The sequence below is a fragment of the Ochotona curzoniae genome, unplaced genomic scaffold (genome assembly GCF_017591425.1).
Source record: "Ochotona curzoniae isolate NIBS_2020 unplaced genomic scaffold, NIBS_Ocur_1.0 contig_430, whole genome shotgun sequence".
Taxonomy (NCBI): domain Eukaryota; kingdom Metazoa; phylum Chordata; class Mammalia; order Lagomorpha; family Ochotonidae; genus Ochotona; species Ochotona curzoniae.
The window spans coordinates 9,384,873-9,403,651 of NW_024466219.1; the positions used below are offsets into that span (position 1 = coordinate 9,384,873).

At 35.3% G+C, this 18,779-nt stretch overlaps 1 protein-coding gene across 2 annotated transcripts in view; it reads right to left on the reverse strand.

Moving 5' to 3' along the window:
* The window catches only part of DENND1B (DENN domain containing 1B), a 217,548-nt gene that overhangs the window by 43,885 nt on the left and 154,884 nt on the right, over positions 1-18,779 (reverse strand). For both annotated transcript variants that reach the window (XM_040985408.1, XM_040985407.1), the window contains 2 exons: positions 14,863-14,988; positions 6,888-6,989 (listed from right to left, as the gene is read on the reverse strand). In XM_040985408.1, the coding sequence (XP_040841342.1) occupies positions 6,888-6,989; positions 14,863-14,988 (228 nt within the window). The remainder of the gene's footprint in view (positions 1-6,887; positions 6,990-14,862; positions 14,989-18,779) is intronic.

Here is an 18,779-nt window from a genome sequence, read left to right on the forward strand (position 1 = left end):
AATTCTTTCTGAGGTTACTATATTCTTATGTTCTCAAATTCCGTGTTCGTCTTGAGCCGTTATTTTCATTAACCTATCACAGATATTTACCAGTGCTTCTTCTTTCCTCTCTGGTATTTTTTTTTCTTTGCTTAGCTGTTTTAATTCTTCCCTGATGTCTATCCTATCTCTCATTCTTCTTTGATCTCTTCTACAGTTGATTTCCGATGAAATCTCTCATTTCTATTCCTTCTTCCCTCTGAAAATCTCACCTAGTCTCCAGTCTAATGGATCATATACCATCTTGACCCCAGTACAATTACTCCTCTGACTCATTTATCCATTTTTTCTAATCAATATATTACAAGGATACTTAGTATATCTCAAAACTTAATACAGTTGAAACTGAACTCCTCCCCTTCTTGCTCACATCTTTCCTGAACACAAACTTCTCCATCAGAATAAAATGACAACTATATACTTCCGGTTTTTCAGATGAGAATTCATGGATTTATCATACTTTATATCAAGTCCTTCAGAATATTCATTGAATAATCTCCAAACTATATCCATACTCTGCCCATTTTATATCTTGCATTAATCATTTCCAAACTGTCATATTATCTGTGTAATTTACAGCAACAGTCTCTTAAACTCCATCAGTGCTTCCATTTTTGATGATACCACAGGATACTGTTCAACTGCCACATTAACCATGAAATCTACATTGACTGTACTATTTCAAATTGCAACCTCACCCTCATCAGCTGTATCCCCATTTACTCTATCCTATTTCAGAGGGTATATCACCTTTAAGCCTCTACATAATTTACTGATTATATTTACTGTCTCACTGCCACTGGAAATGAGAGCTGCACCGAGCATTTTTTCTGCTTGGTCTTTGATGTATTCCATCCAGACAATAGCCCAGGAATATAGTAAGTGTTCAGGTTATACTTTTCAAAAAGGAACGAATAAAGAAAACTCAGATAATTGTTTCTAAATGTACAGTATGCTTAATTTTAAGCATATTTCATTAATGATGTGATTTCCTAGGCTTTTACTCTGTGTCTTCTGATTCAGTTAGTTTTGATTGTTAAAGAACATGCACAGTTAACAAGCTCTTCAGATAACTTCAGTGTAAGTGAGAAACTGGTGAACTGTGTTGCTTAAAAATGCATCCTTTATTGCAATAAGCTATCTGTCATTATTCATTCCTTCTTTTTGCCAGTAAGTTACCACATCTACTCTATGTCATATTTTACTTTTATTCTTTTACCATATGAAGAAATAAGTACTGGATGCGGTTACTATATGCTATACATTCATATCAAATTTTGCTAACACTAAAACTTTTGAATCTTTTGAACTACTACTAATAATACATTGTTGATCTGAGCTGTAGGTTATAGGCTATGGATAACTGTCATGAAAATGATTAGTAGAAATATACAGAAATTTATAATATTTTATTATTTATGGTAAAAGCTTTTTAAAATCCTCCAAATCTCTCTATAACTTAAAAGGAATGTATTTGGCTTCTGTCCTACTCATTTTACTCTACATCTTACTGAGTAAAGGAAAGTGAATTATAGCACAAAATATAGAGCAGGTTAAGGGTCTCACTGAGAATCCACTTGATGCATCATACTGTTACGTGAATCCAAGTTTAAAATACAGTATCAATTGACTCCTACAGTTTTTGTGTTCTAAATGATGTCTAACATATTAAATTTTATAAATTCTTCAGTATATAAGTTGTCAAAACATTTTCATGTATATTTTTAATATCAGGGATTCAATAGTTTTTACTTAATTTTATTATTTTTATTAGTAATAATTGTCTGTTACGTACAGAGATTAAGAACATACACACAATATGATCCTTATTGTAAAAGAGTTTGCAACTCAAAAAGGAGCAAAATAAACCATATGTTACAGAATGTAAATTCTAAAGGGATAGAAATTTATTTAAGTAAAGGAAATCAAGAACTGGAAACAAGTTATAAAGAATTACTATTTGGGAAATAAAGAGAGAAAATTATATAAGTGGAAGAAACAAACATGCTTTTTTTTTCCATTCATTTATCCCTAGAGGGACAGTAAATCTTAATGCTTTCCTAGATCCAAATACTGATCGATGACATACTACCGTCTATGTAAACTCTCAACAGGTTACCCAACTGCTAGGCAGGCTGGGGCTATCACCTACGAGTAGCAGTAATAAAGTATGTAACAACATGAGTATTAAAATACCAAGTAGAGATGGGCCGAGATGGCTCCACTGACCACCCTTTCCACAGGGATAACAAAAAACTATTTAGGTACCAAGTTGTCTTCACAAGAGCTATGCCTAAATGCATTGGTATTAAATACCAATAAGGAAACCATCAAAAACTTCTAGGTAACCATAATCTAAGTTAAAGAACAACAACAACAACAACAAAAGTGCCAGAAAACAATCATCTAGGAACTGGAATTTTAAAATACTCAAATGAAGATTCCAAATAGTTGGTTGAAGGAAATAATAAATGTCAGGAGCACATAGATAGTTTAACACTCCGCCTCTGCACTCACAGGAGAGACCAGATGAAGCTGCTGACTCCTAACTTCAGACTGGCCCAACTGCAGCTGTTACAGCATTAGGGGTGAGTCAGTGGATGGAAGAGCTGTTTCTATCTCTCCCTCTTTCTCTGTAACTCTACCTTTCAAATAAATAATCTTGTTTTTAAAAAGAAAAATAAAAAAGAAAGGTTTAGCAGAAATGGGAATACTGAAAACAAATCAACAGAGATCCTTCACGTGAAAAGTGCACTAGGGAAAATTAAAAATACAACGGAAGGCATCGGTTACAGATAGAAGCAGATGAATCAGTGAGCCTGAACACAGGCTATATGAAAACTTATAACTGGAGGAGAAAAAGGAAAGATGAATTCATGGGAATAAACAAAGTTGATGGGAACTTTGGGATAGCCTGAAACCTTACACACAACAGAGGGAAAGATAAGCTTTTCACAGGACTGAAGAAAAAAAGCTTGCCAACTAAGAATATTATAATCAGTAAGCTTGTTTTTCAAACTGAAAGAAAAAGATAATTACAAGAATGAAAAAAACCACAAAGCAGAAAACCCACTGGTAAGAGTAGCAATCTAGAAAATTTTAGGATGCCTTAATACTGTAAACATTGCACTAAATCATCTATAGCATGAAGACTTAAAAATGAAGCTCTGTAACTATTAAAATGTCAAAAGACATACAATATATAGAGAAGTCAAAGTGACATCAAAGTTTCCAAGTGGAGTGGAGGGCAGGGGTGTTTGGCTGCAACCCACCGCAGAGTCCCTGGCTCAACTCATGGCTTTGCTCTAGATTCTAGCTTCTGGCTAATATTCAGCTTGAGAGGAAGGAGGTGATTGCTCAAGTAGGAAATTCCTGCCGTCCACATGAAACATGGATTGAGATGCAGGCTCTTGAGTTTGGTCTGGCCTGGCCCTGGATGTTGAAGGCATTTGGCAGTGAATCAAAAGATGACAGATGGGGATGTGTGTGTGTGCGCGTGTGTGTGACCACCTCCCAAATAAAAATTAATTTTAAAAAATTCAAAATGAAGGAGGACTGGAGTACAAGTGTAATATCACTAAATATTTAAAGAAGAATTAGCATCAATCCTTCTGAAATTATTTTTAAAAATGGAAGAGGAGAAAATTCTTCCAATTTTTTTAACCTATAAGCCCAACAATATCTTAATATTAAAAGAAAAGCAAAACAGGAAAAGAAAGCTACAAGACATTATCTTTGATAAAAATATATCCTAAAGATCTGCAAAGACCCTCAGCAAAATGCTAGTAAGAAAATCTCACAGTACTTTATGAACATTATTCACCAAGCTCAAGAGAGATGCACGCCTGGGACGCCAGGGTGCTTCGGCAGACACAAATCCAGGAACATGACACACCTAACCACTGAGTCAAAGGCCCAAATCAGAGCACTGTTTGCCTAACTGCATCTGATACAATTAAAGATCCCTGCCCAAGAAAACTTCTGAACATGTAGGTTCAGAAGGAAATACAAAACAAGCCAATTGCTAAAATCATACTGACATAGATGAAAGTGACAACCCAAGAAATCAACATGTAGAGGATGCAAACAAAACACAACCAATCCTTTCAAAAATATTTATTTATTTATTCATTCATTCATTCATTCATTTACTGAAAAGGCAGATTTATGGAGAAAAAGAGAGACAATGATCTTCCGTCTGCAGCTTCACCCCTCAAGTGACTGCAATGGCCAAAGCTGAGCTGATCCAAAGCCAGGAGCCAAGAGTCTCCTCCAGATCTCCCACGTAGGTATATGGTCCCAAGGCTTTGGGCTGTCCTCTACTGCTTTCCATGGCCACAAGCAGTGAGCTGGATGGGAGGTGGGACACCTGGGACACAAACCAGTGCCCATATGGGATCCCAGTGCATACAAGGTGAGGACTTAGTCATGGGCCATTGCACCAGCCAGGCACCCCAGGACCCCCAAAAAGCAGCTCTGAAAGAACTTTCCTATCTTAAAAATGCTTCCTTTTTTAGACCTAGATATTATATTTTCAGTAATTCCTTTTCTAATTGTGCATTCTAAATTGGCTATCTTCAACTATCTCATATCCTTTCAATTTTCTATTTGCTGATATTTTTCTTATTTTGAAAGATTTATTGGAGCTGGTGTGGTGGTACAGCAGGCTCCTCCTCCATCCTCTGCTTCCAGCATTGCCTATGGGCACTAGTTTGTATCCAGGTTGCTCCGCTTCTAATCCAGATCTCTGCTTATGCCCTGGGAAAGTAGAGGAGGATAGTGTGGGAGATTTAGAAAGTCTGGGATCCAACTTCAGATCAGTCAGCTCCAGCAATTGTGGCGACTTGGGAAGTCAACCAGTAGATGAAAGACCTTCTCTCTCCATCCTCCTCTGTCTATAAAATCTGCCTTCCAAATAAAACTAACCTTTTAAAAACTTATTTAGAAGACTTGTTTTTTAAAATGTGCTTATTTTATTGTTCCATTATACAGTTGCATAGGTTCTGGGATTTCTCTTTCCCCTTCCCACCCCAACTAATTTTGCCCATATATTACAATGGTATAGTCCTTCACATTCAGTTATAAGTCCATCATTCTGATATTTAATTGTATCCTGACATTGTAGGCATGGATAACGGCAGAAAGTCCAGAATTCTATTGTCAAGATACATTCAACAGTTTCATTGGGAGTCCATCTTTGATTTGGAAGTAGAGATACACACTGCATTATATCTTTACATCTGGATATGACAATTCTATGACATAGTTACCATACATCCCATTAAATGAAAAGCCATAAAACAAAATCAACAACAAAGAGAAAAACAGAAAATTTACATCATGAAATTAAATAACATGCTACTCAATGACCAATGTGTCACTGAAGAAATAAAAAAATCAAAGATCTTCTTTTTAATTTTTAAAAATTTTTTTTATTATTAATTATGTTGCATTATGTGACACAGTTTCATAGGCTCTGGGAATCCCCAAACCAATCTTCCTGAAATCAAGGATGCTGTTGGGTGAACTATGAATCAGTGAGGAAATTAAAAGCAAAAATTGTTTTATGAATGAATTAAAATAGCTTACATTTGATACTTAAATATTAGCAGTTTAAGTGATAGTATTGATAAAGCAAGCTGAGACATCTTGATGGAGAAGTATTGATCAAAGGCTATTCAATTATAAAGTTAACTGAATCTGCACAACTCAAAAGATTAAAGCCTTTGTAAGCATACGCAAAAGAAAAAGTATTTTTGCCTAAATTTATTGTAAGAATCAGTTACAGAATCTCATTGTGGAAGGAAAGCAACAAGTCAGGCATCCCACTCATTCATGCAGTCTCTCAGGCCCAAATAGTTTGATCTCCCCAGGTCAAGCACAATCAATTCTCGATAGATAAAAACATGAAAAAATGTAATAAATACTAAACTCTAAGCAGCAGGTTCAGCACTTACAAAACACTATAATGATTCTCCTTTTAACCTTGGGAAGTAATTCAGTCTGTTCTTTGAGACCTGAGGACAGAGTTCCGAAAAGTCTACTTCTTCAAAACTTCCCAAGACATCTGTGACACTGCATTTTATGCTTCCTCGTTCTGGGTACAGGATAACTCGATCCCTTTTCAGAGTTTCAAAAACTTTTTCAGAATATAAACGCAACATGGAAGATCTCTAGCTCTCCTTCTCTCCATACTTCTCTCTCAAATAGCAATAAAAACAAATCTTAAAAAAAAAAACCTTAATGTCAATATATAAACAGAATTAAGACAACCTAATTCATGGCACTTGTGATGTCACACAGTGTATTGAGAGCTGCAGAAAATATAAAATTTGCAAATTCTGACATTAAGTTATTGCCTATGTGAAATGGTAATTATATTTTCAGAACCAAAAATAAGGACACATGAATTTTTCTGAATTTTGAATTTATGATTATAAAAAGTCTTACAAAGCTTAAACTGTTAATTAGGCATTTTAAAAATTATACTCTAGATTACCCTGGGATCGTCTAATAAAAAAGTTTATTTTAGCACATCAATCAACTATATCAAAACAAACTTTTTCTAAGATGCCCTATAGAAAACTAATCATGCTTATTTTTTTCCACGAATCCTCAGTGAGAACTTTTTCAGTGAGATCTTAAGCTTAGAAACTTTTGATGAGGAGTTTTTAATAACCAAATTATTATGTAACATTTCTGAGGCAGCCATAGAATTTCAAAGAAAGGAAAGTTTCCTGATATTCCAGGTTAGATACTAGTCGGGGCTTGAACATAGTTCTACAGTGATAAAAATGTGTTACATAACAACGTTGTGTTACAGAAAAAATACAGAGGTCTACTCTTACCTGCTTAAAAAGTTGGAGATTAACCGCAGTTTCCAAAAACTGCTTCATTACACTTGAGCGGTGCTTCACAAAGCTCTCCTCACAGAAAGTGATGGGTTCACCCTGGATAGAAATAAAGTTTGCAGGGCTTCAATTAGTGTTCAAATGGAAAAAACTGTTCTTCTTAAAGAGGAACTGGGGCTGTCACAAAGGAAGTGTGTGACACAGAAGCAACGTGAACACAGTAATTGGACTTCAGGTGACTAGAAATATCCCTCAATTGGCAGTCCCCTCCTATGGCATATATTACATGACTATCAACTAGCTGTGTAAGAGATGTAATTTACAACGCAGGAAAATATTTTGCATGGTTAAGGCTATATTTCCACTTTTATTTATAGTTATATATTTATATTTATAGTCTTGATCTTAGAAATACAGAAATGTTGGAATGAGAAGGATTCCTTCCATGAGAAGGTGCAAAAAGTCAATGTAAAATCTTCAGTAATATTCTAAGCCACACCTGGAAGAGAATGTTTTTCAACTGATTTTATTGGATAATACTGTCAAGGAAAAAAATAGTAAGGGAAATAGAATAGGGGAGGGCAAAGAGAGTCAAGCAAGAACATGAGTTCAGCAATCATTTAATCCCACAGGAAAGCAAAAATGGAGAGCTGAAAGCCTCCTGTCACATCCCAGACCACCAGCCATGGCTTTCCCTGGTGGAAGAGATGGCAAGAGAAGGACATGCACTTAGTGTTTATCCCAGTGAGGTAACTCTCATGAAGCCAAGAGCAATTCTTCAGTGAAAAGGGCACCAGCCAGTACAGGGCAATAATAACATCCACTGCAGCAAGCAGCAAAGAAGGTGTTTGAGGAGCAGATGGATACATACAGCACTCAGATAAAATCTCAACTACAAAAGGTCACTTAATACAGGGAGGACATGAATTATTTGTATAGAATTGAATATTAAAGTTAGGGTGATCATATTACCTACAGAAAAGGGCTTATGCAACTGATAAATATCCATTGCAGTCTAATTATCATTTAAGTTGTGGTTTTCTTTTGGCTGATAGAAAAAAAAAGTCAATGAATGTAATCTGGTGGAGACACAGAGTAATAAGGAATATGCATCAAATAACAGAAAAGAAAACCTTTATGAGATATTTTTGACAGAGAAGACTAACTGCAAATTTTGGGTCCATGGAACAGTGACAGGCCCACAAGAGGAATAAAAACCAGAATCATTTCAGTAGAATATCAAACAAAGAGGAACCAAAAGACTATTCTAGACTATGCGAACTCATAAGAGAGTTTCATAAAGCTGCAGGGTATGAAATAAACATATAAAAATTAATAGCCTTTGTATACACTAATACACTCCATGGCTGAGAAAGAACTTTAATATCAGTCCTGCACACAATAACTGCAAGAATTTAGCTACGGATGTGAGAGATCTCTATGATGAAAACTGCAAACCTTGAAAGAAAGAAATAAAAGCACACACTAAAACATGGAAAAATCTGCCATATTCTTGGACTGATAAAATAAACATCATCAAATGCCCTTACAAGGTAAAGCAATTTACAGATTTACTGCAACCCCAATCACAATATCTATGACATTTTTCTCAGATCTATAAGAAAATGATGGCAAAATCCATATAGAAACACAAGAGAAGCTGAATAGCTAAACAAATTCTACACAACAAAATAAACAGGGAGACATAACAACACCAGACTTCAAGATGTACTACTGGGTAGCTGGAATCAAAACAACCTGGGACTGGCACAAAAGCAGACATAAAGCCAATGGAACAGAAATCCCAGAAACGAATCCACAGAGCTTCAGCCAACTGATTTTTTTAAGATTTATTTTTTTATTATTTTTTTATTGGAAAGGCGGATATACAGAGAGGAGAGACAGAGAGGAAGATCTTCCGTCCGATGGCTCACTCCCCAAGTGAGCACAACGGCCGATGCTATGCCAATCCGAAGCCAGGAGCCTCTTCCAGGTCTCCCACGCAGGTGCAGGGTCCCAAAGGGTCCCAAAGGTTTGGGCCGTCCTCGACTGCTTTCCTGGGTCACAGGCAGGGAGCTGGAAGGGAAGCGGGGCTGCTGGGATAGAACCGGCGCCCATATGGGATCCCGGGCGTGCAAGGCGAGAACCTTAATCACCTGCGCCATCGCGCCGGGCCCCAGCCAACTGATTTTTAAGTGAAGTGAAATCAATCTGTGCATTGCCTTCAACAAATGGTGCCATGGAAATTGGATCTCTGTGTGCAGAAGCATGAAACAAGACCTCCTCCTGTACACCTTTTACAAAACATCAACCCTAAATAGATCACAGGCATAGGCAATACCTTCATGGAAGAGTCCAGAACCTTAGGAGAGCAAAAATAAAAATACATAAACATGGTTACATCAAGCTAAGGAAATTCTGCACTACCTATAAAATCATCAATAAAATGAAAAGGCAATTAACAGAATGGGAGAAAATAATTACAAAACATGCAACTGAGAGAGGATTAATATTCAGGCTCTATTAGGAGCAAGAGAAACACAACAACAAAACAGCCTAGGTAAGAACTGGATGAAAGTCATGAAGAGATATTTCTCAAAGAATGAAAATCAAAGCAACAATATATACAAAATCCTCAGGTTCACCAGCCATCAGGGATGTGCATATTAAACCACAGTGAGGATTCACTTTGCGCCAGTTAAAATGGCTATGATCTAAATATTCAAATAAATAAATGCTGGTGAAGATGTGGGGTAAAGGTGCTATAAGCCACTATTTGTTGGAACAGAAACTGGTACAACCGTTATGGAAGACAATATGGAGATTTCTCAGTAACCTGAAGACAGATCAACATATGACCCAGGCATCCCACTCCTGGGAATTGACTATAACAGATGAAATGAGCAATTGAGAGAGCTATCCCCACCCCTACATTTATTGCTCATCAATTCACAACAGCTAAAAATATAATCACCTCAGATGTCCATCTAGAGGTGACTAGATAAAGAAATATGGTATATATACACTAAGCGGTTCTGTGGTGTCACAGAAGAATGAAATCTTGCCTTTTGCCACTACATGGATGCAACTGGAAATCATTATGCTTAGTGAAATAAAGGATCAATAACCAACACACAGAGTCCACAAAAATGTAATCTATGGGTACAGAGGTGACAGGGAATTGATTATTGTGTACAGCCTTTGTTGATACTCGAGTAAGAGGCTTTTTTTTTTTGTTTGCTTATTTGTTCTTCTGTTCTGTGTTATTACTATTATTTTTTACGTGCTATCTGTTGGTAATATTCCCTAATGGAGTGCTATACAGTTGGAAGAAATAAACATATAGGCTAACATTATTAATGTGGCGTGTATGAGAAAAGTCAACGTAGCAGCTCCCCAGCTGCCACTTTCTGCGTTGCTGCATCAGACGTGGTCCCTCCACCTGAAACCTTGAGTGCCTCTGTTGATCCGCATTGGACCCATACTAACGACGAGGGAAGAAAAATCTTTTGTTGGGTTAAAGTTTGGATTTCAAAACTAACTTCGCATCCTAATAAATCACTACTCCAAGCATCACCATGATTTTGATTTTTCTTTTTGATTCAGCTTGCTTTTGAATCAGTTTTAACATTTCATATTGGTCTGACCTGGGTTTTCAAGCTGTTATCTTATTCTTAGTGGTTCAAACAATGTTATTTAGACATGCCGTAACATGCTAGTTTATTTTGGTGCCAAAGTTGAAACTCATGTACAATTTCTGTATAACACACATTTTCCATGAAGTTCTTGAAAATTCTTTTTTTTTTTTGCTTATATTAAGTCATTTTTAAGTATTTTGTCTGTAATCTCTGCATGTCTGGAACTAAACTGTTATTCATCTTTTCATTCCCTATAGTGGCCAATACAGTGCCTTGCATTTTGAATGTTAAAAAAGTTATTGTTTACTATCTGGATTATACATATATATATACACATATATATGTACAGGGTAATTAAATCACAAATAAAACATGGATGTAATGCAGTGCTTTCTAGCTTAACATGTGAAATTTGAGCGATTATTATCTAAATACACTATTTTTTGTTTTCTTAATGCTGAATTCCTTTTAAATCAGACTAGAGCTTATAAAAATGAAGCAGTTTATAGTTTATAAGAGCTTACAATAAAAAAATAGCTATGAGAAAGCATGACACTGTGAAAAATGTGAAATAAGATCCAAAACATCAACATTATGTTCATCTAATTCTTTAATGCACCTGGACTTCATATGTAATGTCACCATTACTTACGGAAGATAAAATAAGCATAAACATCTGCAAGCTAAACTGTTTAAATTTTAAAATCCCTGAAAGACACTATCTTGGGAATATTCAAGTGGGTGCAGCACGTCTCAGAAATGATAAGCTACTTCTCAGATTATAGCTCATTTTTTCTTGCAAATGTCTCAATGTTATTATTACAGAAGGTACAGAAAATCAGCTGCAGACTTTAGTAATGAAGTACAATAACTTCCTTCTGAAGCTTATTTTACAGAATGAAGTTACTGAGGAAAAAAATAAACTGTAAACTTCAATCATTAGAAGAAAATCTTGTCTTTGTACATATTACGCTAGTTAACCCAAAGTTATTGCATCTGTCTTAAAACATATTGCTACTTAGCAATATATCATTTGTCAATGACTCAGCAAATTAAGATAAAAAAGAAAATGAACTTTTCTAAATTAAATATGCTAGCTGTAACATTTTTGTTAAGTTCAAACACTTAAAGTAATGGGTTTCAGGTTAATTTTGTGCCGACAATAAAAAAAAATACATTTCTCTCACGATTCAAGAAAGAAAAACCTCTCCATTCTTGTGAAATTACTAATGATATATAAATGAAAACTTCCCTATCAAAGATCCAAGTCCTGCCTGTTTATAGTTATAAAGAATTTTTGCTAAAGCAATTCAACAAAGTTCTTTTCTTGTTAACTGAAAAAAAAAAAAAGAATAAAATGTGCCAATCACAAAGCAGGGCATACACCAAGTTTTTCTTTAGTAACAATCATTTCTAAAGTCAACAGGTCCATCCTACACCTAAACATGAATAATGAGAGCAATGGATGTCAAAACTGTTTCAGTAACCAGGAAACTATGAGGGGTGAGTAGGTGGTATTTTACAAGTTGGATTTTTAAACCTATCAAGTTGACAGCTCCAAATTTCTTAAATGGAAATGTGAATGCCATGATTTAGTGAACATCCCTGAACCTGCAGATGCCAATCCTGCATTTAAATGACTTGCGATTAATCACTAAACACAACATTACTTTGCTGAGAGTGTTTCAATTACATATAATCCAGAAGAGGACTGAACGACAACTCTTTCAACTTCTCAAACCAAAATTCTTATTACTAACCAACCTTTATTTTGAAATAAATTTATTTTTTGTCCATTAGCAATACTCAAGGCAGCCCAGAAAAACCTGAGTGAATGACACAAATGCCAGCACCATAAGCATTTCCAGAAACAAACACAAATATCCCCTCTGTTCTAACACACGTGAATGTTCCCACCATGTTCTAAGATACACGAGTGTTCCCTCTATGTTCCAACACATGTGAGTGTTCCATGTTCTAACACACAAGTGTTCCCTCCATGTTCTAATACCCGTGAGTGTTCCATGTTCTAACACACGAGTGTTCCCTCCATGTTCTAATACACGTGAGTGTTCCATGTTCTAATACACGTGAGTGTTCCCTCTGTGTTCTAACACATGTGAGTGTTCCATGTTCTAACACATGTGAATGTTCCCTCTATGTTATAATACAGGTGAGTGTCCCATGTTTTAATACACACAAATGTTCCCTCCATTTTCTAATACACGTGAGCGTTCCACATTCTAACATACATGAGTGTTCCCTCCATGTTCCAATTGTATCATAACAGCTAAAGGAGAATATGGACACATGTAAGGGTACTTCAGATAACTATGAAAAAATGAAATTAAAAGGTTAGCTTATTTTAACAACAACAAAAAAAAATTTTTAAGTTCCTACACAAATTTTTCACAATATTCATTTTCTATGAAATTTTGAAGATCCCTTATATGTAAGAAAGAGACAAAACCATTAAATTATTGTGAGTTCTGTAGTTAATCGCCCCTTTTTTACCTCTATTAAAACATATTAAAATATACACTTGTTATTTAAGTGATTTCTAAAAGTTCTAAAATATAAACATTTTGATAAATTATAATACAAAATAATCTATAAAGATAAAAGCATTAAAAGGTATTTTCTCCACAAAAGAAGATTTACTTTAAAAATTACATCTGCTCAAAAGAAATAAATAGCAAAATTTCAGAATAAATTCAGTGCACTTTAAAAAAGTAAGGTTTTTATTCAGACCTTGAATCAGAAGAAAGGTAAAGGCATACAAAATGAAACGCTATCTCTCAACTCCGAAGAACACTAGCAGTGCCAGAAACAGAAATAAAACATGAAACAGTGGCTATGTCGTGCATAAACTAACAAATTCATATGAAGACATGCTCAGTCAATAAGACTCTAAGATAAAACTATATATTTTCCACAGAAACTGCAAATTCTGTTTCCCAGATGCTTGAGAGGCAGAAAATCTTACATCGCTCCCATTTGCTACTGAAACCTCAGGCTTCATTAAGAAGCTATAAAAATCCAAAATAATTAATTAATTGGAATATTTTGATAATTCTACCCAGAACCTTACATACTAATAATTGCAATCATTTAAGAAAATGTTCTCTTCATGCCAATTTTATCCTTTCCTCAAATCTGAATCTTTTGCAGATTTTAAAAGAAAGGTTAGCAAGAAAGATTTAGCACTATAATATGGGTGCTTGGCTTAAAGAATGAGATCCTTATGATTAGAAACACTTTTTTGGACTCCGTTAGGTGACATATGCATCCTCCAAACAGTACTGTGAGCTCTGTATGCTTTACCAACAGCGGACTTCAAGAAGCTACTGCGTACACTAGTTACAACTGGAGACATGAGCTGATACATTCACGCATTTTAAGGACTCCTCCAAGTAGCTTCATAATCTAGCAGAGGTGAGAGAGACTGAGTGGAAATCATTAATTCAATATTGAGTTTAGAAAGCATATACCCATTTGCAGCTGTCTGGTCCTTCAGAGTTTATAAAAGGACCTATACAACAATCCAGAACGATAGCTGGGAAAGGTTTAACAAATTTCATTTTGCAAGTAAGAAGACCAAAGTACAGAGAGACTAAGGAGATGAGCCAATGTGACACAGCTCATCAGGGACCCGAACTAAAGAGAAGGTCTTCCTGCTAACTACCGCAACATCTATCTGGCCGCATAAGAGTAGTGTAACAATTCCCACAAAAATGAGCCTAACATCCTTAAACCAATAATTCAGACAGAAAAATAAATACACTCTGCTGTATCTCTCGTTATACCATCTCAAACTTGGCTACACTTCTACTACAAAAATCATTTTTGCGTATTGAGATGAGAAAAATGAAATGAGCTAAACTATGATAAACAGATAACCCCACTCTAGAAAATATTATAAATTAGGAAGACAACAAATTTCCAAATACTGATAACCTTTTTTTTGTTTGTTTGTTGTTTGGATATTCAATTTGTATTTGTGATTTCTAAATTCACTGATAAATGTGTTGATCTGTTAATGATCTTAAGATCAGCTAAGTGCTTTTAAATGAATGAACATAATTCCTAGGTATTAAGGCAATAGGAAAAAAGAATGTGGAAAACATTAAGGAAAACTAAAATGAAAAGAAAACACTGGAAATGGAGCATGTTGTAAGCATGTTGTGTTGGATTTTAAAAGATCACCGTGAGACTTTTTTAAAGTGTAATCTTAAAATGATGTCTCTTTTTTCACCCTCATTCTGAAGAAACATTTCAAAAAAAAAAAAGAAAGAAAGAAACAAATTAAAATGCTGATGAAATAAGATGCTTACAGGCTTGTATCTCAGTGCATCTCTGTAGGATCCAAACAAAGCGGCCTGTGCCCTAAGGAAGGCTCTAGCTACTCCATCACCAGTAGCTGTGGACTGCTTCTTCAGTTTATTTTTCAAGGCCGAGACCTGCATGACAGAGAGGAATAGTTAAATTAACACCTCAGAAATTGGTACAGCGAGGTACGAACCCAATCAGCAGGCAAGCCACGGTGTCTGCAGGTCAGCCAAAAATCCACCCTCCTCCCTGATAGCTTATCTTTTTAACTGCGGAGAGCACCTGCTGGTCTGTTAATTGAAAGGAAAGCAGGAGAGGATAGTAATGTGCTAATGCAAATTGGTTTATGCTCTCTTTTTTTCCCAAGGCCTCTTGACATAAATAAGCTTTAATTATTTTACTGTAAACTGCTTGTGAGCCACTTTTCTGCAGATTTTTAGCAATTACAGCATGTGTCCACTTGTTTCGAGATGCGGTTGGTTAGGTATTCTTCATTTCTACTACAGAAGGTTATTTGTTATGGGTCCTCCTGGATCTCTCACCATTTTATTTTATTTTTGTAAGCCTCATTTGCATATATAACTTTCTAGTCATTAGCTGAATAGTTTTGTATTATCATTGTAAGATTAGAAAAAGGGAGAGGGAGGCGAAATTAATTGAAACCTTGCCATCAAAAGAAAATGATGTTATACAAAGAAATACATTGTCTCATTTCATCTTCACAACAAACCTATAAGAAAAGCACTTCTATTTCCATTTATGAATGAAGAAAACCAGCCACAAAGATGTGAATTAATCTGACCTCACTATGTAGCTAATGAGTGGTGAAGCAGTAATTTGAAGTCAGTTCTGTCCAATTTTTTCCACTACCACATGCGGGGTTTCAGTTCACTGTCACTACCTCATGAACCAGTAATCATATTAAAATACTAATAACTTAATACTAGGAATTTCCACACTTTTAAAAGGCACTAAATTTCTAACTCTTGTTCATATAGTTTTCCTCCTTTAATTATAAGTATTATGGATTTTTTTTAGGAGTAGACCTTGGCTAGATGAAATTTTAAGTAAGATACTCCATATGTCAAGGTGAGGCGGACATGTACAATGTTCCTATGCATTAAATTCACTTTGATTCCTTCCACAAAATCGGAAAATTACGGCTTTCACATCTGGAAGTATTGACTATTACATACATTCCTTGTCAATGCTTAAAATGAAATCATGTCAAGTTGTATAACAATTCTGTTTTCCTAAAAACAAAAACGGATTAGGCAAATTCTTGCTGAATGGCTCCTTCAATAAGAGCATGTTCATATCTGCATGGAACTACTAGAAAATAATGCCACTTCTCTTTTACATATATATGCAAAAAAGGAATATTTTCATTTTTCTATGCAAGTAGGCTACTCTTATAGATGATTGTAATTGAAGTGTCAACCTAATTAACAACTAAAGTTTGAATAATGCTAATGAGAAATGAACCAGCATCAGAGGAAGGACCAGCGCTACAGGTGATAAGCCTTCACAGTAGTGACATTTTCCAGTGTAAAGTCACAGTTACTGTGATCTGATCAAAGAAACAGACCCCCAATGGGTCCAATTATAACCGTAGTTTTGAAAAAATTAGAGTTATGATGTTGATAATCTATGCACCAAAGCCTTTGCAGTATAGGTCTTCTCCCCATAGCTGTGATCTTTTCAATTTATATCCAAGCTCAACAAATTCAGATAAAAGTTTAGAGTCTAATTCATTTAGGCCACAAAGTACATAAAACAGGATTCATTTAAGAGAAAGTTAGGCAAACCATATATTCAAACAATAATACAGTTAAGGAATGCAAAAATATTCTTAATACCTTCTATTCTAATTTGCAATAATGTGGGGTTTTTTGTTTGTTTGTTTGAAATGCCTTTAAAGAAAAAATACAGGATTGAATACCAGTTTAATAACTACCTCTCCTAAAATATGGTTATAAAGGAATAAATGTACTTCCACAGTCCTTCAAAGTAATATAAAAAACTGAGTGGTTGGGTATTTTTTAAAATACATTTTCTTCCAAAAATGAAAAAAAAAATTAACAAGCATGCCAAAGAAAATCTCCCAAGGTATATTTTAATATAATAAATTATATAAGGTATAATAATTATATTTTAATTTCCAGGCACTTGTCCATAAATCATGGCACAGTGTTTGCAGGATGGTAAGCACACACACATACTCTCAGAGTGGGAACAGGCATGCCCAGCTTGTCTCACACTTTAGTACCATCACTGATGCTTACAGTTTTCAGGACTGATTACTTTTCCACAAACCCTTCCTAACCAAAGCAGAAACATGTAGCGTTCAGTTAAAAATTAGTCACTCAACAGTTGTTCTGAGCTCCCTGTGGCTGTGCAGAAAACAGGAAAAAAGAAAGAGAGAGAGAGAGAGAAAGAGGAAGGAAGGAAGCAAGCAAGCAAGCAAGCAAGCAAGCAAGAAAGAAAATATCTGTTCTAGAATGTGCTGTCCAGTCAGGTAGCCATTTACTGACAGGAAGACTTCCAAACTAAATTTTTTAAAATTATAAAACAGGCATTGTCTCTATTGCAACAAGACATAATAAGGCATCTCAGTAATTTTATATTTATTATACCTTGACAATATTTGAATTAAATATATCATGAATTTTACCTACTTCTTTTAACTTTACAATGTGGTCACTGGGACACTTACCATCAACATGTGATTCATGCTATACTTCAATTAGTCAAGGCTGTTGTACATAAGCCTATTAGGAGTATGCTCACACATGGGTGTGCAAGTTTATATATGAGTTTATACATATGAATTTATATATATATGAGGTTAAAACCACCTTGTAGGAAATATGATTCAGCTGTTTCAACATCAGCTGACTTTCACAAAGTGCACTGGCCAGGCTCTCTCTCGACCAATGCTGGACTCTGATACAAGCGCAAGGACAGCTGACTAAGTGTTCCTATGTGCCAAACAGAATGCCCAAAAATAGCCCACGAAAGTGCTTTGAAAAATAAGTTTTAGGCTCAAGGATATTAATCTAACATAAAATGACACATCATCCTTGCTGTTTTCCTGGTCTTTATATCACTGAAGTAAATTATCACCAGTTACCATTTCCAGTGCCAATTAGCTTTCAGCAGTTTTTATCTACCAAAAGAAAAAGAATATTTTTGCACTTTTTCAATATCTGCTGAGAAACAGAATTTTCTGCCTTAGATTCCAAACATCTCGGTTCAGTTATGAGATAAATGCACAGCTTCCCACGGATCCCAAAACTAACACTCAGGTATACCCACGGTCAGATGGCTACTACCACACAATCGTAGTAATACAAGAAGCATCGATTGTTTTCTCTTTTAATTTGTAGGAAAGTAAGCTGATCCCAATCCCCAATGGCTAAAAATTAATTCAGAACTGACATTTTATTTTATTGTTCTTTTAGGCAGTTTTCAGCTGGTGAATAACTTAAGTCTAAGTAGGTATGAGACTTGACCAAAACAACATAGTTAAACAGCAAAAGAAACTTCCAAAATAAGCATGATTTCATTGCTCTTATCCAATGTTTCATTTCCTTTCACACAATGGGAATTTGGGCCTCAGAGCAACCATGGCAAGAGGGATGAGAGCCTGACTTTCAGCACAGCAGGAGTTTGCGGCAGCAGGAATAACACTACGGCCCCCTTCCTACTCAGCACTCAAGTGACTCTGAATAAAAGGAAAGAATTACACAAGTAAACACAGCAAACAGGTTTAAATTAAAGAGTGTAAGTTATGCAAACTTCGTCTGAATAATGAAATAATTATGCTAACCAGGAGTAGCTAGGATGCTAAAACACAGAAAGGGGCTGAGATTTTCAGAAAAGTGATAGATTTTACTCTTCTGCATATATCTTTGCAATA